At 39.1% G+C, this 22,589-nt stretch overlaps 2 protein-coding genes across 11 annotated transcripts in view; one reads left to right on the top strand and one right to left on the bottom strand.

The window, feature by feature from the left end:
- LOC116712525 (equilibrative nucleoside transporter 1-like) overlaps window positions 1-3,946 on the top strand; it is a 42,754-nt gene extending 38,808 nt beyond the window's left edge. For all 5 annotated transcript variants that reach the window (XM_032552301.1, XM_032552300.1, XM_032552302.1 and 2 more), the window contains exons 12-13: window positions 1,503-1,702; window positions 2,638-3,946. In XM_032552301.1, coding sequence (XP_032408192.1) covers window positions 1,503-1,702; window positions 2,638-2,749 — 312 coding nt within the window. In that variant the 3' untranslated portion in view covers window positions 2,750-3,946. The remainder of the gene's footprint in view (window positions 1-1,502; window positions 1,703-2,637) is intronic.
- A 646-nt stretch (window positions 3,947-4,592) lies between these two features.
- atl2 (atlastin GTPase 2) lies at window positions 4,593-22,384 on the bottom strand. 6 transcript variants are annotated; one of them, XM_032552291.1, is made up of 16 exons: window positions 22,290-22,384; window positions 15,367-15,527; window positions 14,875-15,084; window positions 13,327-13,344; window positions 12,785-12,919; window positions 12,588-12,692; window positions 12,423-12,473; window positions 12,280-12,336; window positions 11,096-11,188; window positions 10,798-10,936; window positions 10,578-10,705; window positions 10,265-10,321; window positions 9,775-9,846; window positions 7,929-8,360; window positions 6,924-6,938; window positions 6,376-6,688 (listed from the first exon to the last, which is right to left on the bottom strand). In XM_032552291.1, exons 1-16 carry the CDS (start codon window positions 22,360-22,362, stop codon window positions 6,551-6,553), a joined length of 1,884 nt encoding a protein of 627 aa, XP_032408182.1. In that variant the 5' UTR covers window positions 22,363-22,384; the 3' UTR covers window positions 6,376-6,550. The 6 variants fall into 6 exon arrangements, with proteins under 6 accessions (XP_032408184.1, XP_032408185.1, XP_032408182.1 ...); XM_032552293.1 differs by lacking the exons at window positions 6,376-6,688; window positions 6,924-6,938 and adding an exon at window positions 4,593-6,222; XM_032552292.1 differs by lacking the exon at window positions 13,327-13,344.
- Between the last annotated feature and the right edge of the window lie 205 nt (window positions 22,385-22,589).

The raw sequence follows: 22,589 nt of genomic DNA, 5'->3' as shown, positions 1-22,589 counted from the left end.
AAAAAAACATTTATAGTGCAGAAACTTTTAATTTGCAACTTTTATGGTAAATGGATGAATTTATACGTCAGTTTTCTAGAACTGACGACTGCAATCTGATTCGTCCAATCAGATTGCAACTCATCTTACTCTACCCACTGATCCACTGTCTACATTTCTGTAAACTCATTTAAAAACACAAAAATATATATTTAACAGGTTAGTATTTGACGTAAAAACAATAAGTCAACTTATTATTTGCATTTGTAGGACATACACTTGCAAACTCTGCAAATGTATCTGCACACTGTGTCAACAAGAGAGCCGTCAGCTGACACGACGGGAAAAAATGATGTAACGTCTTCAGTTTGGTAAAAGATGCTGTTGCTTCCCAGTCAAAACCAAACAAAGTGGGAAGTTTGCAAAAGGAAAACGTCATGTCGCGAGACGTTTTTTCTTTACTTAACGCCGCGTTAGGTTTGATGATGAAGTCATTTTCCTGGACGGTTCCCCTCATTTCCTAACCGGCTCTTAAATCTCTCCGAGTCTACACAGGCCGGTTCAACTGAATGGCATTCAGTCCAGATCTTAATTCAGCTGGGGAAAAAAAACTAGGATTACGCCGACGCTTGTGCTGCTTTATTCATTCCGTCTCAGCTTGATCTGAAAACGATATATTTTATTTTATTTTATAGGCATGTTTTTACAAAGCTAGATAGAGAAAGTATTGTCATGTTTTCTCTGATTTGTTTGTTTGTTCTCTTTCTTGCTGCAAAGCAAAATCCTTGACTAATTCAGCCAGAAATGTTGGCTTCTGTCCCAAGACAACATGGAGGCCACTATTCAGAACGTCAAAAAATAAAAGGGGAAAAACGTAGAAGTTTTAATTTCCTGTGAACGAGCCGAGCGGATGTAAAGGACTCGAGAATAAACGGAGTACAGTTACGGCACAAACTCGCCGCAGAGGAATGCGGCTCCGTGACGGTCAGCTGCTGCAGGAGCATGTGAGCTCGTTTATCATCGTCAGATGAAGGCGGTCGGGTCTGATTGGATTTTCCTGGTCCTGCAGTTGACCGCTCTGTGAAATCTCTTTGTCCCATGATTAGCGCCGAACCGCTTCCTGGTCGGCGCACGGAGACGATGAAGTCAGGGAATGATGGCGGCAGATAATGTTTCCGACAGGGATGTGGACGAGGTTATCTTGTCTTTCGCTGGTAAAATTTGTAAAACTGTTCATCGCAAATGTTCTCAAATCAGGATGAGGCTTTAAAAAAAGTCATTCAAAGACCCAAAATAACCTGAAGAAAAACTTCACATAAGGGTAAAAATCTGAAAACTTCCTCTACATTTGTATAAAATGTAAGAGTTAATCATTTTACCACCATTTATATCATTGCCACTAAATATCACGTGACATTCTATGCCCAATTGTAGATAGTTGTTCTTACTCTGTTTATCACTCAGTAACTACTCAGTACATTTGAAGTTCTGACCCGTCCCATGTTGTCCCTCTCTGTGTCCAGCCGGGTAAGGACAGCATCTGGCTTCCTGTCCTGTGTGGCGTCAGAGTCGTCTTCATCCCGCTCTTCATGCTGTGCAACGTCTATCCTCGGGAAAACCTCCCCGTGGCGTTCGCTCACGACGCCTGGTACATCGGCTTCATGATCCTCTTCTCCTTCTCCAACGGATACCTGGCCAGCCTCTGCATGTGCTTCGGACCCAAGTAAGGCTTTCGGACCTTCTCTGACCTCCGGTGGGGTCGTCAGCCATAATTAGAGGGAAAGCCGTCAAATTTCGATTGCAGGTTTAATGTTGGAATGTTTGAACCGTCTTGAGCTGAAGTCTGGACTGAGTCACATCTACATTTAATTAAACACACAAACTATGATATGTTTAGATATTTCCAAGAGGACAAATGCTAATTCTATTCTTTGCTCTGATCTCAGGTGTTTTAAAATAACTAACACTGTATTCTTAGATCAATTTTTCTGGGTTGATCTATGATGTTGTTAAGAACATTAGTTCTAGAGAGTGTAAATAAACGTGTGTGTGGTTGAAATGTTTGTTACCTTATGGGTGTGTCTTTTGTGGAACCTTTTTGGGGAGGAGGCCCACTTCAAACTGCTCTTTTATAGAAAGTGCAGTGATAAGAGCTGGAGTTTCATTGGCTGAAGCTTAAAGTAGTTAAAATAATGTTTTATAAACATAAAATGTCTGCCTGATATTTTATTATTGATAAGTAATTGTTAGTGTTTGCATTTGTGCATGTGAAAGTTGACTTTGTTTCCATTCACACCCTGGAAGGCTGAGCTGATTGGCTGATGTAAATTGAGAAGGCGGGGTTTAACGATGTGGCAGGACGGCTGCCATTTTTAAAATCTGCTGTGTCGAACCAGCTTTGTTTGCTCTTTCCACACCACACATCTCAGCGTAACACACCTACAACGTAAGTAAATAAATAAATACATAACTGCGGTTGGAGGTTGGTGGATGACATCATGAGAAGCGGATCAAATCGAGGCGCAGTATGTCTGTTAATCCTCAGAAACGTAGATATGAGTGTAGATGTAGATGTAGATGTAGAGTTAGGTGTAGATGTAGGTGTAGTTATATCAGGTACTCTCCTAGTAAACTCTTGTGTGATTTGTTTTTCTGCAGGAAGGTACCGCAGCATCAGGCGGAGACAGCAGGCGCCATCATGGCCTTCTTCCTGTCCCTCGGCTTGGCGCTGGGCGCTGCGGTCTCCTTTGGTATCCGGGTCGTGATCTAAACCCTGAGTTTGTATTGTACATAAGACCGCTTCACCCTCATCACCTCCACCCGACACGAGCCTGTCTGGGGCGGAGGAGCAGAAACCAGGGAGGACTAAAAACCCTCGGTCCTTCACGTGTTTAGCAGGAACTCATTCTGCCAAAAGCTAAAATGTGTTAATTTAATGTTTTTATTTTTTACTCCAGATTCAGGAAATTTGTTTACTTTAAACCAAATATGTTAGATGGTACAGACAAGTGTTTAAGCAGCAGTTCTCATGCAACTCATAAGAACTGCAATAATGCTTTTATAAAACTTCATTGTCCTTCTTGATCAGAGTTCAGATATGACAGAAACCTGGTTAGATGGTTTCAGACGACATCTGATCACAGCTGCGTACGCAGCGGTGAGAGATGCGGCTCCTCAACGCGCCACTATTTATAACCAGGAGGTACGATTCATAAGCTGTGATCATGAATACGATGTTAGTTATAACAGATGTAAAAAGTACCACTCAGTGCTGCACTGCAGGCTCATGTGAAGAAACCAAATACACAAAGAGACACAATGGACTGTGAGGGGACGCTCCCTTCTAACAAACCACAATAACAGAAACAGTGTAAAGATTAATTTTATCCTGAAAATTGTTTTCTCTGTCAGCAATGATCTGGATTCAGTGTTAGTTTTAGATCGGATGACATTTTGACTTGAATGGAAAGTATTGTCTGTTCAGATTTTAACCCCACATTTCATGTTATTTTTGTTTTCTGTTACACCGAGCATTTGTTTTTGAAAATACGAATGACTGCAAAATAACATGCAGCTTAGATTAATTTGAAAAGTGATTAAGTCAGGAAGAGTGCCATTTTTTTATGTTTCTTTTAAAATTAGGTTTTTATACAAACAATAGTTTATAACGTCTTCCAAGCTCTCACTTCAGAACTACAGTATATGTGTGTATTTTTGTTTGTTTACATTTATTAGTATTCTTTTGTAAGTCTGCTTTAGATGTCCGGTATGGACCAGATATAGACCACCAAGTTGTACACATTGTAACCAGCAAATGCTTTAAAAGCAGTCTAGGTGTTATGAGCTTCTTTACAGTATTTAATGGAAGAATAAATCTTTTTTTAAAACATTGACTCCTCCTGGTGGTCATTTGTGGAACTTCGTATCACTTTGCATAATAAATCTGAGCTTCACTTTGTGGACTGAATTCCTGACAACTTTTCAATTATATGATAGATCTGTTGAACATTAAACTCAAATAACCCACAACTTGCCTTTAAAGCTAGCTCAATATCTTGCATTTAAGATCAAATGTAAACAATCCTGTAAACTAGGAAAATAATGAATTTCATTTCGTTGGAAGAAACAAATTTCCGTTTTATGCTGAGATTTACGATAAGCAATAATGTGTTCGTAGCATTTATCTTTTGCCGCTTGTTTCATACTTGGTCATTTATTCCTATAACTATGGCAACAGGTGATCATGCTCTTTAATCTGTGGCTTTAAATTTTTATATCATTACTCTTTAGCTTCTTTACCACTTCCTTGCACTTAGCGCCATCATGTGGTCAAATTAAACCATTGCAAGAACATTTCAAAACGAGTTTTGTCTTCAAATTATGCAATTGCTTCAGAAAACATTTGGTTAAGTGATTAATAAATCTTTTAATTGATTTCATAAGAATTGAGATTGCAAAAACACGCTGATTATTCCTATGAAATCCGGGTTTGTAATATCTACAATCTGAGAAGCATCCGTTCAAATGTTTGATTTATCTCCCTGTTGCCATAAATTTTCAAAAATACTTTTAAGACTTAAAGGGATTCCAGAAAAAATAAGAGGAGCCAAGAGGACTGTGTGTATGATTTATTCTTAAAATGAACATTTTAAACAAAAATAAATTACCAGAGATCTCTTTAAAAGTCAGGCTAATGTCTCCGGCCCAGCAAACGGTCCAGTCTGGATACAAATATCCACAACATGCAGCCGTCCAGTCCGTCCTGGTGACCATGAGCAGCTAATGGAAACCTACAGCAGGAGCTTCTCCTTTACCAGACCAGACTGGAAGAAAACAGCCATGGAAAACTGATCATCTATAAAAATGTGTACATTGTTTATTTAAATAATCAACATACATGCCTGATTTAATATACGAGAGCAGAAAAAGAGAAACTGTACATTACGAGACTGCTGATCGAGGTGAGGATGGAATCGGTGTAAAAGACACAGCTGTTGGTGTGAAAGGCTAAAAGAAACAGAAAACATGGTAGAGTTCCTCAGGGAGGTTCGCGTTGTGCATTAAAATCCATTTCAATCTACTTCTGGGAGGTTCCAGCCCCGGCCGAGAAACATCCGGCAAGAGATTCAAGTTCAGCTCATTTTTTTTAAAAAGGAGCAATTCAAAAAAATTCAAAACGATGAAAAACTAACTTCACAAAACATCAAATCAAACCGTGAATGAGACCGACCGTCCGAGCTGGACCTCCCACAGCTTCTGAGGCTGCAACCAGCGTGTGTTGGTGCAGCTTTAATGGAAGGCATGGATGAGAAAAAAAAAACAACACTGCTTAAAAATGAACCTCTCGTCTATAGCTGGGCTCTAAAAGCTCTTTACAGCATGCACAGAGATCAATACTGGCACATCTGCTATGAGGCTGCTTCAAAGCACACTTTGCTATCTAAAAACAATCAAAAAACAACAGACCCCCTTAAAGAAACAACAGTAGGGAAACACTTGGTGCTACCTGCAGCTCTTCAGTTATCTATAAGAAGTATTAAAGGGACACAGGGAAAGGTGAAGGCAGCCTGACTCCAGAGTTTGATCATTAAAAACGTCACCTCCTAGTGTTTGGAAAGAAATACAGCTTTGCTTTATTTCCGTAGCTTGTGTTTTTCGTTTCGACAGAATTCAAGGAATCGACCCGTTATTGGTTTTCTGAGCGGATGAGTCATCAGAGCTGAGAAGATGTCAGGGAAACAGAAAAGAAAACGCGCACTTTGAAGGGTGGTGCATCCATCGATAGCAGCTGCCCACAGCTGTGTCAGTTTCCTTCATCTTGAACTGAGTGCAGTCCGACTCCAGCGAATAACAACAACAACAAAAAAAAACGTAGCACGGCAGATGACGCTCTGCTCGCTCCGTTGATTGTGCAGCATGTTGAGTGAGGCACTAGGGGGCGATGAAGAGCAGGTCACACTGCAAGGCTACAAAACAGAGAGACGGGGCGCCGACAAAAACAAAACGTAGAAAGAGGGTCAGCTTTGGTGTTGAACTAGTCCCACAGGTCTAGCAGTGGACAGACGGCGGTGGGAGGAACACGACGATGATGACGATGATGGGGGAGACGGAGAGGGAAAGCGGTCAGTCAGTCTTTAACCTGGTGGACTGGGAGCCCTGTTCTGTCAAACTGGCTCTGATGGAGTTGAAGACCGTCTGTCGGACATTGTCCTCCATGTAATTTTCAACAAGTGGCTTCAAAACCTAAAGGAGAGGGCAAAAAAAAAACAATCAGCATTTCTTCATGTTGAAAGGGAAACTGAGGAAAAACAGAAAGCAGACTCCAACATGCTCCAAAGATGCTCAAACAAAAACCACTTTTCTACTTTAATCTAAATAAGATTATAAACAGTTTGCCTTTTTAAGATCCACAGACGGCTGCAGCTCTGCAGGTTTCCGCACTGAGCAAAATAAAGTTCAAGAATCCGACACAAAAAGGACTGAAAGATGATTAAAGGAGACGGCAGCAAACAGAGGACATTTCTACGTGAGAGGCAAAGTTAAGAGTCTGAGTCCAGCAGCTGGCCAGCAGCTAGTTGGTCTTCTTGTAGTTGTTGTTGAGAGGAACCAGAGCTTTAAGTCCAAGCGTGGCTCCTGATGGGAGGGAAGGGAGCAGAGAGAGGGGCCACGCCAGGTGGCTCCTGACGGGCTCCAAGAGTTTGGAAATCACCTGGAAGGAAAAGCAAGGAGGAACAGTGGAGTTAAACGAGGAGGACTGGCGTGAAGATGGACGGCGGGAGGGAGGGACGTGGGACGAGACTGGAGTGGGGAAAAAGAAAAAGGGATATCGCTCAGGATTCAAGCACATAAATAAAAAAGAAAGAGAAGAAGGAAAGGAAATCAGGTGGGATGCTTTGAAAGGTGGACAGGCGGAAGATCGAGAAACGGGAGCCGATACGTCTCACCTTTCTGACTGTCCTCTGAAAAGCAGGGGAGGCAAGAAGAGACAAACAGGAAGGAAGGAGAAGCAACAGGAGACATGAGGGACAGAAAACAGAGCTGCTTCTCCTGGCTAACAGCGGGGTTTAGGGAGAGAAGAAAAACTACAACATGAGCTCTAGACACCACGGCCCTGCATTAAAACATAAACATTGAGTAACATCACCGACCCAGATTGGCACTAATAAAACTAATATAGAGTCTGAACACATTTAGCCAAATGAAGTATCTGCATCAGTTCACCTGTCAGTTTATGAGGTCAGAGAAACGCTCTGGGTTTGTTTACACCTGCATTTCGCTCAGTGATTAATTAACCCAGGATAAACGTTAGCGTCCAGTCTAACCACTCAGAGCTTCCTCTGCAGTCTTCCACTTAGTGGAAACGGAATCATGTTAAACAATGACAGCATGACCACACACAGATGGACACTCCCCACAAGTAGATACTTAGACAGTACTGAAGGTAAATGCTGCAATGATGCTCATAATTAAGGCCAAAGGTCTTTAAAAATGCGATTCCTGTATTTAGTCTTCAAATTATGCAATTGCTTCAGAAAACATTTGGTAAAGTGATTAATAAACCTTTTTCTTAGACGACAAAATACCTCCAAATAAGAACAAAAGACTTTACATGATGTAAAATACTTTCAAGCAAAAGACATAAAATGGAGAGACTAGAGAAAGAAGGCCAAGAATTACGCAAAAATCACCTGACATTTATCCTGATGAAACTTACTTGAGAATTAAGCGCCTAACCTGGATTTTGCATCATCTGGATTTTTGAGGCAGGTATCACTGTACAAAATCAGATTGTTTATTTCTTAATTTTTCCAGAATATCTGTTATCTACTGACCTACATGAATTTCTTGTAAACAAAATTACGCTTCCATATCCCGCAGACATCCATTCATACTCAACAACATGAAAGAAAACACACACACTCCGTCCAGCTTTCACTCTGATCGCTCACCTGTTCCCAGAGCGCTTCGGCCAACTGGTCTATCAATATTCCCGCCTCCCGAAATTCTCCCGAATACTTCACGTACGCCCAGATGCAGAGGAGCAGCAGCGCCACGCCCAGGACCATGTTGGCCAGCGCCGCGAAGACGCTCAGGCCGATGAAGCCGGTCACCCCCGACAACACGTAGGTGAAAAACATGACCACGAAGAGCGTGGCGGGCGTGCGGGCTGCATAGAAGATGTTTTTGCCCTCGTTGTGCTTGGAGAAGTTGGTGTAGGCCTCCTTCAGCTCCGACTCCAGGCGGTCCTGGTAGCGCTGGCAGAACTCCTCGCCGCCCATTTTCTTTATGGAGCGGAAAAACTTGACAGAGTCTTTGGAGAAAGCTTCGTGGCAGCTCTCCAGGTCGGCCGGGGCCATGTAGGGCCGGTCCCCTCCGCAAACCTGTTCGGGACGGGAACAAAGAAACAGCAAAAGAAAAATGACCAGAGTTTTTATTCCTGATCAAGTTCATGACCGCGCAAATCATCTTAAACCGTTTTCTGCAACATGACACTGCTTATGCTCAGTATAAAGGCTCCCATCAATAAGTACAGTAGTGAACTTTTCTGTAACTTCCTGTCATCTTCTCCTTTCCTCCATTTCACATTAGTAGGTTGTATAATAATAATAATAATAATTTCATTATTATTATACATCTGTAGTGTTAGGAGCTTATTTTGTTGAGACACACAGATAGTCACAAAATGAGCCTATTTTGTGTTACAAGAAAAATGATGTTAATCACCCAGAGATCAAAAGGATAAAAATCTATTTGATGTTTACATGACCAGTGGATGAGGGTCTCTAATCTTTATCTGGTTCCTCAGTTTAGCGAGCTACAGCACTTCTCCTTTTGTGTTTATCTGAAACTTGTTCAAAACTTCTTATGTTTTCAGTTTTTGCTGTCTCAGGTGCCCTGACTTCGCAGCTCAGTTTAGTTTGGAAATAATGAAAGGGGTGATATTTATATGGATTCTGGCAAATTTTTATTGCAACCAGTATCAGCACCAGAGTGTGTCTGTGTATTGCTGCTGCAGAAGCTCTGATGTACAGAGCGAGAGAAGCAGACTGCTCCAACACTAAATGATTCTGATTCAATACATTTTTTTTTTCCCTCCAGGCCTGGAAAATGTCAGACTGATGAAATAACTTCCATTTCCAAATCATACTGCAGCAGTGCTCAGATTTTTTAAAAGCCAATTTATTGTTATCCATTCATTTTTCAAATCATCCGTCACCAGCCACTAGGGGGAGCTGCAGCATCCACTTGACTAGAAGTTCAGAGCAGCAGCAGCAGAGTAACATGGACAAATAAAACCAAGCATTTTGTCTTCAGGCATTTCCTTAAATCCCATAAGTTACTTCATAAATAGATGTAGTCCCACTTTGGATGTTTTTGCTTGTGATTATATAAAAATAAATAAAACAAAAACGATGTCCCATGTTCCCAGTTTAAGCAAAAACAATTTTACTGCTTTATGCGTGGCGTTAAATTCCTCAATAACACAGTGGCATTTCCTGCTGCTTCCATTCCTGTGGAAACGTCTTAAAATGAAAAACACTTAAAAGCTTATTATTATCAAACATCCTATGAAAACTTCAATGACTTTTCTCAGTTTGACCTTTAAATCTCAATCAAGCAGTAAATACTACAAAGCCTTGAGGCTTTGTCGCTTCTGCAGCCACACCTGAATGTGTGAACGGCTGGTTTAACATTAAACAGTCTGATAATAAATGCTCTGTGCTCTTTTTCTCATAATACTGGATCATTTTTGGCTTTGGGGAGTTTTTTTTTTTTTTATCTTACTGTACGCACCTTCTCCATGCTCTTGCTGTACAAGTCTTTGGCTCCAGCCACAGCAGTCAGATTATTGGCCTCTGCTGTAGCCTGACCACAAATAAAACAGTTAGAAAAGACATTTAAAATTCATTAACAGACCAAGAAAAATGTAAAGGTTTTTACAAATAGGACAATCATAAAATGTTCTACTTGTTAATTCATTCAGACCTGTGTTTTTAGAAGTATTTTCCAAACATCCACAGGTTTCTAGTCTCGCCCTTTATACTCAAACACTCTCTGAATGTTTGCACAAATTGTTGCTCTGCAGATGTTGAAAGTTGATTGTGCTCATCATTGTGAAATAACTTCATGAGCCCATTAACATGCCGTTAAGTACAGGACAAAACAGCAACAGAAAACATCCAGCTTTAAGAGGCGAAAACATTAAAAACTAAGTACATTTATTTCAAAGCTTTCAACAGACTCCATTAATCGGTTTATTCTGTTTGAAGACGCGGCGACTGACCTGCAGCATGGACTTTGGATGAGGAAGCTCGTCACCTTGGTAAATCTTTATGTAGGCCTGCAGAAAAAAAAAAAACACAAAATAAAACATTATTTTAAAACTTTTAAATCTATGATCACACAAAATCTTCAGATGCGCCAAGGAAACGAAGCAGAAAGTTTCAAATCGGACTTGCCATCCATAACGCCGTGAGACGTCTTCGGTGGTGACAGACATATTTCTTAGAATCAATAACATTTTATAATTTGTGTACTTATTAGTACAATTTGAGAGCAAAACCGATACTGAAGCTACTCAGAAATCGCCGCAGCACCTTGAAGTACTCCACCAGATCCCTGCAGGTGATTTTGCATCCACCAATCTGCTTCTCCACCAGCTGATCTGGGGCCAGCAGCACGGGCATCAGCTCAGCCAGCTGCGTCTTGAAGTCGTCTTCGATGTCTGAGACGAACACACGCAAAACCGTTTCATCCAAGCATCACATGGATATCAACCTGCATTCCAAGTACAAGCTAGCGTCGTTTCAGTCCCACCTTTTAGCCTCCCATCAAACTTTGGGTTGGTGGCCACCTTGAGGCCTGGATGTGGCAGCAGGAAGCAGCTGATCTTGCTGAAGCAGGAGTCGATGTGCTTCCTGACGTTCTGCAGCTCCTCATGTTGGCAGTTTTTAACCTGCATGAGCAAATGGTCCGGTTTTGTGCACAGATTTGTTTAAATCTTTTAGAAAATGGGATTGTGGAGAAATGCCTGGAGGTGAGTTTTCTTATTCAGATCAAATGCATGCGTCTCCATGCATTTTAGGAACAAGCAAACATTTCCAACAAATCTCACCTGCAGTCTTTTTTGTAGAAAAGCCTGTCCTCCTTTCAGTCCATAAACGTATTCATACGGAGAACTCCAATCCCGAATCAAGAACATTAAGGACTTAAAAGAAAAAAGAAACAGAGTTAGAAAAAAAAACTTTGGAGTTCATAATGAACACACATAGATTTATGTTTTTTGGGTTTTTTTTGCTCCCTATCAGATGTTGTACTCACAAAGAATTTTTATGAGAATTGTTTAAAGAGTAGAAATGAACAAGGATTAAAAAGTGGACACCCTGCTATTCAGCAACTATAAACAAAGGTACATCTCAAGAGATGATATGAAATTAATGTATATTCTTGGAATCAAAAACCTTAAATCAGCATCTATACAGCATCCTGTAAGCAACATGAACAACGTAATGCTCTAAAATTCAACTAAATGTCGTTTTAAAAAGTAAGCTTTGTGCCCTTGAACAATCGTCTCGTTATTTATCCTTCCCATGGGTCAAAAATAAAAACAACTTTTAGTGTTTCTGGCTGAGGAGAGTTTTTAACTCAAGAAATGTGACAAATTTAGCCCATATGTCTTAGATAGGACAGTATGTCTGTGGTGGCTTTGAACCAGTGATTCCAGCCACAACCCGTTACTTTGCACAAGTTGTTCCAGCCACCACATTCAAATTATCCAATTCATTTGATTGGATACCGCATGCTGAAGAGCCAGTAAAGGACTTCAATGACCTTCTGCTGGACATGGATCCAGACAGTCATCTTAACTACGATCAAATAGCTGTGAGTGTAATCAATCTAAGTTTCGGTTTTTGAACTGAAGGACTGAGCTGCGCCTGTATTATAGCCCATGGAATTGTTGAGATGAGATTTATTTCCCCACACACAAGAATAAAACCCACTACATTATGTTGGACATTAAAAATCTGCATACTGAAGCATAAGTCTGATTCTGGCTAGTGCCTAGCAGCAACACCAATAACACTTTGTTAATTAAAATAAAAAGAGTAAGAGACTCATTTAAAAAAAAAAAATCTTAGTAATGTTTATGCAGCGCAAAAACAAAATTTTGCACCCATTTTATATTATATTTTTAGCTGGTAAATATAATTAATAGGTATGTTTATGGTGATATTTAATTGGGTTTAATTAGTTTTAAATGCTTATATATTCTGGATTCAGACATCAGACAGTGAGCACCTGGAAAGGTTTCGATTCAGTTTCTTCCATTGCCAGTCGTCCGTATTCAGTGAAGAGCTTCATGAAAAAGAAAAGCAGAAAATAAGAATAAAAAGTCAAAATAACTACCGTAATTAGTTTTTGAAGAAAGAAGTAACACAAACCTGCAGATGCTGCAGATCGTCTTCCTGGATGTTATGGGACAGGTTGTACACCTGACGACAAGCAAATGGAGGAAAAATTAAAAAAAATTAAAATTACGGTACACGTTTATGTCTTTAGCAGAAACAAAACGTAAACATTATTACAAATGATATGTTTTCTGTTACCTGGACAGAGCTGGTCATAGTGCTGAGAGCGAACACAGTAGCAGAGTCCTTTATGGTGGACTGGCTGTCAAATGCTCCCTGAGTGTCAACGAGGAGTACCGCGACCTACAAGTCAGTGTGGAAAAATTCACTCTAAATAAGGAAGTTAAGACTTTCCAATTGCATCAGGGAATTAAGAAAAAAAAAAAAAAACGTACCTTGTTGCCATCAGGCTTATCCACCACAAACACATCACTCCACACCTGAATTCCTGTGGTCTCCCTCTCGCAGCCTCCCCTCCATTTGAACCCAATCAGGGGCTCATGGTCTCCTCCTATCCACGTGTCGCTGTGCTGCAAGACGGAGGAAAAAAGCGTGGAAGGGACAAAAAAGGAAATGCTTAAACGACCCAAGTTAAACAGAACTTGGCACAGAACACCTGCAGTACAGTTCGTGTTTTAGCACTCTCAAATGCTCTAATAAGTTGTGGGATAGTAGCATTTATCCCCCTGTGGCAAATCCTATAAAAGCTACAGGAAGCTTACTTTTTAAAAACATTCTAGAGACAGAGTCTTGAGATCTTAAAGGATTGAGTGAGCAGAAAATATCATCCTAATTAGCAGCAGGTGATGTCTCCATGTCTCTTAAGGCTCCTTTTGACAGTGCAACCCAAAATGTCACAAATGAAAACAAGCAGCAGTTGTTTAGAGTACGTCATAAAAGAGCATACGTTATTCCAAAAACAGTGGTTTAAACTTACCGTGGATGAGATCGGTGTCTGCAAAACGAACAATAAAAACATTAGGGAAAAGATAGTTGTAATAAAAAATTATCGTCATCCACTTCTACACAAATGTCATATTTCAAGCATTGTTGCACTACAAAGCAAAAATGTGAAATAATTTGTCACAAAGGAACACCACTGCAGTCCCATCCAACAGAAGAAAAGAAAATCCTCATTCATAGCAACAATCAGTGTCAAAGGAAACAGAACTTTAAACTTCCATTTAGAAACATAACTCAAAAGCATGACATTTTGCAAAGCTTCCCTTTTATACTTCAGAGAAAAAAAAAAAAGAGTTCAGCATTTAAATAAGGCACATTCAAACTATGAGACATGGACTTTTCACCAGCAGGTCTCCACCATGGGGTCCAACACAAAGCCAGTGCTCTGCTGCGTTTCTTTCTTTTGCAGGAGTGTTAAAATGAAAAAGATGCAGCAGAAATGGAGCAGGGAGAAAGATAACCCAAGAAATTACCCAGGTTACTGAGAAGGCAGTAAAAAAAGAAAAAAAAAGAAAAAAAAGTTGGTCCACAGTGTTAAGTTCCACCAATACCTCGTTATTTTAGTTATTAATGGGATGTTTAACTTTTATAAGAATCGATTCTCAATTTAGTTAATCCCAACATATACTGTGCCAATGAAAAATTCGCATACACTCATTACGAACTTATATTAATGTGTGGCTTTTAATGATGGATTTGGATTGTTCTTATTAACCTTTGCCACAATTTACATTCAAGCTTATTCCAAAACACACTTGTCTTGTTAAGAAAATAGTTCAGTCTTGAACCCAGTTGTGTGTTGCAACCAAAGTTGGGTAGTGACTAGCTACATTTACTCGAGTAACTTTCTTTAAAAAAAAAGAAGTACTCTTCGGAGTATTTTTACTGTACATTTTAGTTTTACTTGAGTAATTTTATTATGAAGTATCGCCATTCTTATTTGAGTAAAATTTCTGGATTCTCCTCTACCCACTGAATGAAAAACAAACATGTTTTAACCAAAAATTCACCAGACAAAGACACACACCTGCAGATCTGGTTAGTTTTATATTGAAAGAAACTGATTTGGAAAAAATTTATTTTGTTATTGATTTTGTTATTTATTGTTACTTATTTAAATTGTAATTTTGTTCCTTAAAATACCAACATTTCCACACAACTTTATATTTTGGTCCATCTGATGATGTAATTTTTAAATATTAAATGATTGATAATTTGATCAATTACTCAATACTGGAGGAGACTTTTTACCAAATACTTTTTTACTCTTACTTGAGTAATTTTTTGGACAGTTACTTTTTACTTTTACTTGAGTGTATTTTTTGGTTACTCTACCGACGTCTGGTGACAACACAATAATACCAAAAGCAAAATTTGGTTGTATACAAAAGAGGAGTTCAAAGCAACACTAAAAGTCTAAAATTAATGACTTTTATGCAACAGTGAGTGTATGTGACCTTCTGCCTGGCATGGCATATGTGCCCTTGTAATTTTAAAAACCTAAACAAATGTTAAACCGTACCTGATTGTACATGTAGCGCAGCATGAAATCCAGCAGGAAGGACTTGCCCTTCCGAAAAGCTCCAGCCACAGACACGACCACCACGTTCAGGTCCTTCACATGGTCCTGCAGCAGGATCTTCTCGAGCGCAGCAGCGTCCAGCTCAAAGATGCTCTTGCTCTCGCTGGCTCGGACGATCTGGACGGGCCCCGGCCTTTCCTCCGCAGCAGGCTAAAGGCGAGTTTCAAAAAGAGCTTTTACTGGCATCCAAACGGGCTCATGAAGATTTTCATCTTCGCTGTAAGAAGATGAAAACTAAGACAACTCTCCCTGCCGACCAGCTGTGCCATAAATACACATTTATAATTCTAAATTCCCTTTGTTTTTTAATGATCATCTTTTTGTCTTCCAGATACAATTTTACCTTAAAAACATCTGTCTTTCATAGGAGGGAAAAAAAAAAATCTGAAAAACTTTAGGAGCTTAAAAGAAAAAAGCATGTTAAAATATTACCTCCCCAATCCCTTCATCTTGTGAAGGACTGATGCTGTCGGTCTGATAGGACTCTGGGGTAATGGTCCTGATGTTTAACCCGTCCGGCTGGTCTCTTGGCTGCGCTGGAGGAGGCCTCTGACTGCGGCGAATGATCGGGCCATCTTCCATGTCTTTAAACCCTTTAGAAAGCAAAAAGAGAAAGGTAAACATACAAACAAAAGTCACCTCGTCGTGACAGGTCAATATTAGAATCTAAGACATGCAACTTTTTTTATAGTTAAGATGTAACATTTGCTTGCGAGGAAAAACAATGAACTACATCAAACTGGAGAGAGGATGCTTTCTTCTTACTTTCTGCGCTCCACCAAACACTGTTTTTCACTCTGAACTTCTCATCTAGGTCAAACTGAAAATAGCCTTGTGGTGAAATACACAAAGGGCTGGGAAAAAAAAAAAAAAAAAAAGGACACGAAGCAAGTATGTCACCAGGACAGTATTTTTATATTTGCCGTCTGTCACGTTGATTTTTCAGGGATAGCCGTCCAATTAAATAGAAATCAGGTTGCACATCTCCTCTTGTGTGTCGCAATATTTTAGCTTATATTGGTGGCAGTCGTTCAGGCACTTAAATGTGCACAATTGAAAAGTTCCACCTTCTTCAAGCTGTAAATCTGTTGCCAATTTAAGTTAAGTCTCTTGAAAGCAAAACATTTCAACCTCGCTTCCTTCTTTTCAATCGGGAACTCTTTCAGATTAAAGGTTTGAATAAAACTTCCTGAACTCAGACAAAAATGTATCAGACAGGTTGAACCACAAATTTTAAACATTACTCATCCGAATATCTCAGTCACTCAATCACTTATCCGTCCCAAGTTACCTGAGGAGTTAAGCATCTCAAATAATAACTTTCAGTTTATTTACAAGTCTAAGACACCCTTCCTCAAAGTCAAACTTGCTGACAAAGAAATAAAATCTTTAACTTTCAGTTTGATTGATTTTCACCGTTTTCTAATAGTAAAGATCATAAGATAATTAATTCCATACTAAAATATCCATAACTCTGGAAGCTGGTTAAGGGGCATATTTAAAAACATTAAGCAACACTCTCATACCAGGGAAACAAAAATAAATCTAACATTCAATAATCAACCTGGACTTGCTGCAAGGTTAAAGCACAAGTCGGTTACTGTAATCTGCTCTGCACACAAATGAGCCCTGAACACTTCCTCAGTTTGTGGCACTGCAGGTTCCCATCCAGCCCAGAGAAGCACTTAGTGAAATAAAGTGGAGCAGACTGGAGCCGTAGAGAGAAGTGAACTGACACAAAGACGGCATTCTGCAGGGACTGCAAGGAGACAACATTGCACTGCAACAGAGAACATGTGGAGGAGGAGAGAAAGTACACAAGGAAGCACAGCATGATTCAAATATCCCGACTGGACCTTTATAATAAAGAGGTTAAAGCAAGAATAAAAAAACCTAACAAAAAAAAAAAATCTGCCATCACACTTTAATGCTTCTTAAGTAACCGAGATAATATCAGATCGTTGGGTTGCACAATATTAGGAAATCTTGTGATGGGAATAATATTGATAATATTGCCATGAAGATATCAGATATGTGCCTTTTTTCTAGTTCTCATGTACGCCTATGACTCTGTGACCTCTAGAGTTTTGAGCAACGTCCTTCAGGCCCGCTGTGAACATCTGCTAGTTTCAGACTGTAACTGGCAAAGTATTACATTAGCATGAAAAATGTAAGTTCATAACACTAGGAATACATTATCACCCAACAATTACGGCACTGCAGAAATGTAAAAGTTGGAAGAAAAGGATTTCTGATTTTGATTCTGAACTGTTTTATGATTTTATAAGTAACAGACGTGTGAATGTCTTCTTTTAATATTACATTTAGCTTATGGTCTGACAGTCTGATGTCAAACCAACCAGTAAATAACCAAATCTATAGAGACTCTTTATAAAAATCTTTATGATTAAAGAAAATAGGGTAGGAAGGCAAAAGCAAAACAAGAAATTGCTATATTAATTGTAAATATTGTAGTAAATTTCAACTGTCCTTAACTGACATTTTATTCACAGCTCAGTTTCTTCCTTGCCATAATCATCATCATCATCATCATCATCACATCCCAACAACTCTCCTTGAGCTTTGGCATCTCAATCATTAAAGCTGCATCAGTTGTGGGCATGAAGACATTGAAAGTCTAACCAACAGGCAAACTAATACTGGACCCTGAACTATTATAGGCTGCAATAATGTTGCACCCAAACAGTCCTTTGTAATCACAATATTGCACACTCTGAAGCTGAGGAGATGACTGCAATCTGATATAATGTGTAGACATCATGTTGCAAACTTCATTGTCGTTTTTTTCCACGTTATCAAAGTTTTGTATGTAAATGCACTGGCACCACTACTGGTTTAGAATTATGCCAGGAAACTACAGAACTGCACCAGAATAAGTGATTATGTTCAAATAAAATTCTGTAAAGTATCTCTTGCCCAGAGCCGTCTTTCTCCATCAAAGGAGGAAAGCTGTTAAAACCCAGCTTCTCAGTTGAACTCTTGCAAATTTGTATCTTTTGGGGAAACAGGTTTAAAATTTACTAGTTCAGAAACAAAATGTACAGTCATATCTAGTCTGAAGTGCTTGGCTTTCTTTTCTAGTGTTTATTTTTTTAAATATAATATCTTCTATCCAGTTAGGAGAGTTATTGAAAGTGTCCCTTCATGTTTAGTTTATCAATAGCTTGAAAGAGTCAAATTTGTTTTTAATGTAGAGCCGTTGATTAACATCTTACTAGTACAGTTTGTTGCAGGTTTTACCAGGACAAGTCCAAGCAGGGGCCGTCTTGGTTGACTCCCCAGTGGCTAGAAGGACTATTGCAAGGCATCAGTTACTTTACAACACACACCGTGTCCTGTACCTGACCCAATAAATACATAGTCTCGCAAATTTAGCAAAGGATGCCACTGGTTCGTTGTGTGTTAACAGGAAAACATCTCTATAACTATATTCCTTTCTGCAATTTTCATAAGCTTCCATCGTACACTCTGCATCTGTGCAGTCTAACCTACATTACTACACTGAATACAAAAATCAGCTTTCAACTCCCGTGACTCCTGCTCTACATCTGACACAGCCTTTGATGACACCAAGGTCCACTAACTATAGCAATGCTCTAAATCATTAATCTAGACTTAAAACAAGATGAAGTAATGACACTTATTGAGTAAGAACTGGGAAGCAAAATTGCAAGCTACTAAAATTCTATTTAGAAATATTCTTGATTACTCTTATCTGAGTAATCAAAAAAACTCGGGCCTAAAGCTTCAACTCGAACAGAAACAATGATGCTGAGAGTAAAAGCAATCTGATGCATCAAACACCGACACCTCAACATTTTTACATTTACAGTACCAAACCATCTGATCCTCGCTACAGGGAGGACAAACGTATGGTTGCTTCAGGCTGACCAACAAGGACAAAGTGCAGATTAAGATGGAGTCAGTCAGTATGAAATCAGACATAAAGGTCAATATGATAACGGATTCATACTCACAGTCTATGTTAGCCTCTGAAAACCACTCCGAAAATTTCACCAAATTCCACTTCTCTCCAAAAGATCAGAATTTTCACATTGAAAAACATATGCTTAAAAATCTTCAAATTAAGTTTGTTTCATTATTTTGAGTAAATGTCACCTCGAGGTTTTAAAAAGGCAGCTACGACTAACATCCAGTTACAAGTGAGATTAGTTATGATATAATTGATAAATAATTTTATTTCATTACTTCAATTCGAAATGGGCATTTTATTATAAAGTGGCATTACTCTTTCTAATGCCTCTTATAAAGAGGCATTATAAGCAGCGTGTGTTCATTAACAACACGCTGTGTTGTTAATAAACACAGCGTGATCATTAACAAGAGTTTGTTCATTTAGATGATTATGGGTTGCAGCTGATACAGTGGCTGCATTGTTGTGCACACAATCATGGTCAAGACTGCTTGCTTGGTTTCCCCAGTCAAGCTACAGAAACTGTTCAAACTGTTACATCCAAACATATTAATGCAAAGTTCAGTGGAAGGACAACATGTTAGAAAAAGATGCAGCAGAATTAGCCATGGCTTTGAAAGGACTGCAAGGCAAAGCCAATAGTTTGGTCCTAAAGCTCCATATCTGTGGTGGGACAATTGTAATGACTGAAAAGGAAGTAGTGTCATGAAAATGACAAATTACACGTTTACAAGAAATCATCCAGTCCTAGTTGATATTTTCATCCTAATATTTAACAGTCAAATTATATATTTCCCCAGTATTGTAGAGCTGTAATGCTAAGAAGAATATGAGGGACACCAGATCCAACAATGCAGACATTTGTTACGTTACCTCCTCAGCTGACTGACCTAAGCTGACCTCTTTCATGCCACCTCAATCTGATGCAGTGAATCATACAAAACGAAAACCGACCAAGTACTACTGAGTGTACTTGCACGCACACACTTTTTAGTAAATCAACATTTCTATTTAAAAATCCTTTTTTATTGCTGCTAAGTAATTTCAGATTTTCTGATAAAAATGTTGGGTTTTCATGATCAAAAGCAAAAATATAGCACTTGAAATGTATAACTGTGTGCAACGAATCTATTCAACATAAATGCTTGGTTTTCTTTACCTACAATTACTGAAATAAATTTACTTCTCAGCAATATTCTACTTTATTGAGCGGGATCCATACATAAAATCCCCGCAGTTAAAATTCAATCGGATCAGATTCTAACAATTGAGTTCATATACCAGAAATACAAAGTCTGAGACAGTGGTGACCAAACCCTTAGAGCAAAAATCCTACATTTGTTAGAGCTTTCCCTTAGTTCAGCAAACCTGAATCGAATGATTACTTATTACCAGGCCTCTGGAGAGCGTGACGCATGCTGAGGAAGTAAGTCAGCAGTCTGTCTGCGATACGTTGGAGCAGCGAAACGTCTCAAACCTACAGGACTCTGGGCTCTGTCACTGGAGTTTGACACAACTGGTAAGAGACGACCAGCAAACTGCATCGTCTTGAGCAACTATGGGGGTACAGTGAAAAAGCAAATGGCTAAAAAAAAAAAAAAAGAAAAAATATATATTTTCTTACAGTTTCCATAAAGTCAAATCTTTAAAACTGTTAATCCTAAACTTTAAAATCCAAAGATAATAATGGTATCACATGTAGCAGAAGAAAATGGCACAAGATTGACACTACAGGAAGTAACTAAAACATATCAAGGTTGATATCCTGACCGGTCAAACAAAAGTTAAATAAAACCACATGGTTAAGTGTATAACTGCTACATATTATGAAAACATCTGAATCAAAAGACTGACATTTTTTTTGAAAGTATGCAGTCAAGTTCTCCAGAGTCCCACTAAGGACTTGATTACTAGATTCAGGTGTGTAGCTGCCCTTGTATTGTGGAGTTGAAGACCCATGAAGACCAACACAGTTCTACCCCACCCCCACTTGTTGCGACACACTTATGGTCATCCTACTAAAACAAGCCCTCACTTCCAATAAAGCCAAATTAATTTGCTTGGACATATTTCTAGCCCGAATCAAAAAAAACAACTAAAGAAACAAGAAACTAAAACAATGCCACCCATCAGTCTTGTTAAGGTAACTCTGGGATAAAACTACAGTTAGCAAACTACAAGGACGTCTGTTCTTATGCAGCAAACTACAAGGATGAGGATCAGCACAATACCATTAAATTTTGTGTTTATAAAAAGTGTTTATTCTAGTTATTAGTCCATGTACTAAAAGCTACAAGAATTTTTAATTTATTCAGTCAGAAAATAAAATAAACACATCATGCCCTGCGTGATTTCAGATTTTTTTTAGCTAATATTTTGATGCTCAATTTCTGTGTAGAGCTATATTCGGCCATACATTTACAAATGTATGGCCGAATATTTTATATATATACATAATAAAAACAAGTAAAATACAATGTATTCAGCTGAAACAGTTAACAGAAAATACAGGCGTATTCACGTTTTCTAATCTCTCGTTTGAATTACAGATGTGTCATAGACTGAGAAAAGAAAATGAACCAGATTGACTGGACTGATGAGTGGATTCGTCCTCTGGAGTGTCAGACTGAGTTGTACTTTTCCATATTTTTAAAGATGAAAATATGAGGATTTTATTGTAAATATGACTGCACCAAATAAATATGAAACAAACACTGCTAGTTATAATTTGACTATTTACCAGACTGATATTATTTTCATGATAACAAGGGAGCCAGTGACTGCATGCCACTGTTTGGGCTTCTTCACAGTTAAGGGGATAAACTTGCTGGCAAACTCTCCAGCCCGCTTATAGTGCATTTAAAAATATCCGAGTAAGTACTGGGATAAGATTAGCGTATACAAAGTGTATACCCTGCGGAATGTCAATGGTTTTTAGGCATTTTTGAGCGACCTAAAGGAAAATAGGCTAACTTAAAGATAAAAACAGCACTAAACCGGCTGTTATCAGGGAGCATCCCGGTGAAAGTTAATGCTAGGATAAATGAGGCGACAGGTGTCGGGGTTGAGTTTTGTATCCGGGTCAGTATCTGATTCAAACAACACATGCTCAGCCAAAACACGGCTAGACCGAATATGCCGAACCAGAGCTTATTTGCATCCGCCTGTCGCTACTGCTTGGGTTTCAGAGGGAGAGAGGACGTATTCTGGCCGGGGTGTTGAACCCAGATTGGCACAACACCGCGGGTCTCCAACTGAAAGCAGAAACGTCTGACTAACGGAAAAGCGAGAGGAACAAAGACCACCTTAATAAAACGCCTTCTCTTACAATCCCGTTCAAACGTAGCACCTCTATCTTCTTTCTCGAAAATGTCGACTAAATAATTCAGCGGGAGTTTACCTTCGTCTTCGAGTCGGCTTTTGGAGTTGTAACCGAAGTGATTTCTATTCCTCGGCCCGCTCGCCTTCGCCATCTTGGACAACTGAATTCTGACGTGGCTGACGTCAAACATTTTTAATTCTTCTCGCGCTGCGTGCTGGAAAAGGCTCCGCCCCCAGGCTGCAGCAGTTGTAAAGCTGCACTGTTTTTTTTTTATCTGCTCATTTTCTATCCTTAAACTGGTTGGTTATTCACGTTTTATAACTTATTTGAAATAAATAGATAAATAAAAATATTACGCAGATGTTAAATTTGATTTCT

Source organism: Xiphophorus hellerii, chromosome 22 (genome assembly GCF_003331165.1).
Source record: "Xiphophorus hellerii strain 12219 chromosome 22, Xiphophorus_hellerii-4.1, whole genome shotgun sequence".
Taxonomy (NCBI): Eukaryota; Metazoa; Chordata; class Actinopteri; order Cyprinodontiformes; family Poeciliidae; genus Xiphophorus; species Xiphophorus hellerii.
This window is presented reverse-complemented; position numbering and strand designations above follow the sequence as displayed.

Excerpts from the sequence above, each read along its gene's own strand:
- atl2 (XM_032552291.1), bottom strand. The coding sequence starts at position 22,362 with ATGGCGAAGGCGAGCGGGCCGAGGAATAGAAATCACTTCGGTTACAAC. Across the intron at positions 12,693-12,784 it reads ATAAGCCTGATGGCAACAAG|GTCGCGGTACTCCTCGTTGA; the intron begins GTACGTTTTTTT and ends ACTGACTTGTAG. Across the intron at positions 10,706-10,797 it reads GTTTGATGGGAGGCTAAAAG|ACATCGAAGACGACTTCAAG; the intron begins GTGGGACTGAAA and ends TGTTCGTCTCAG.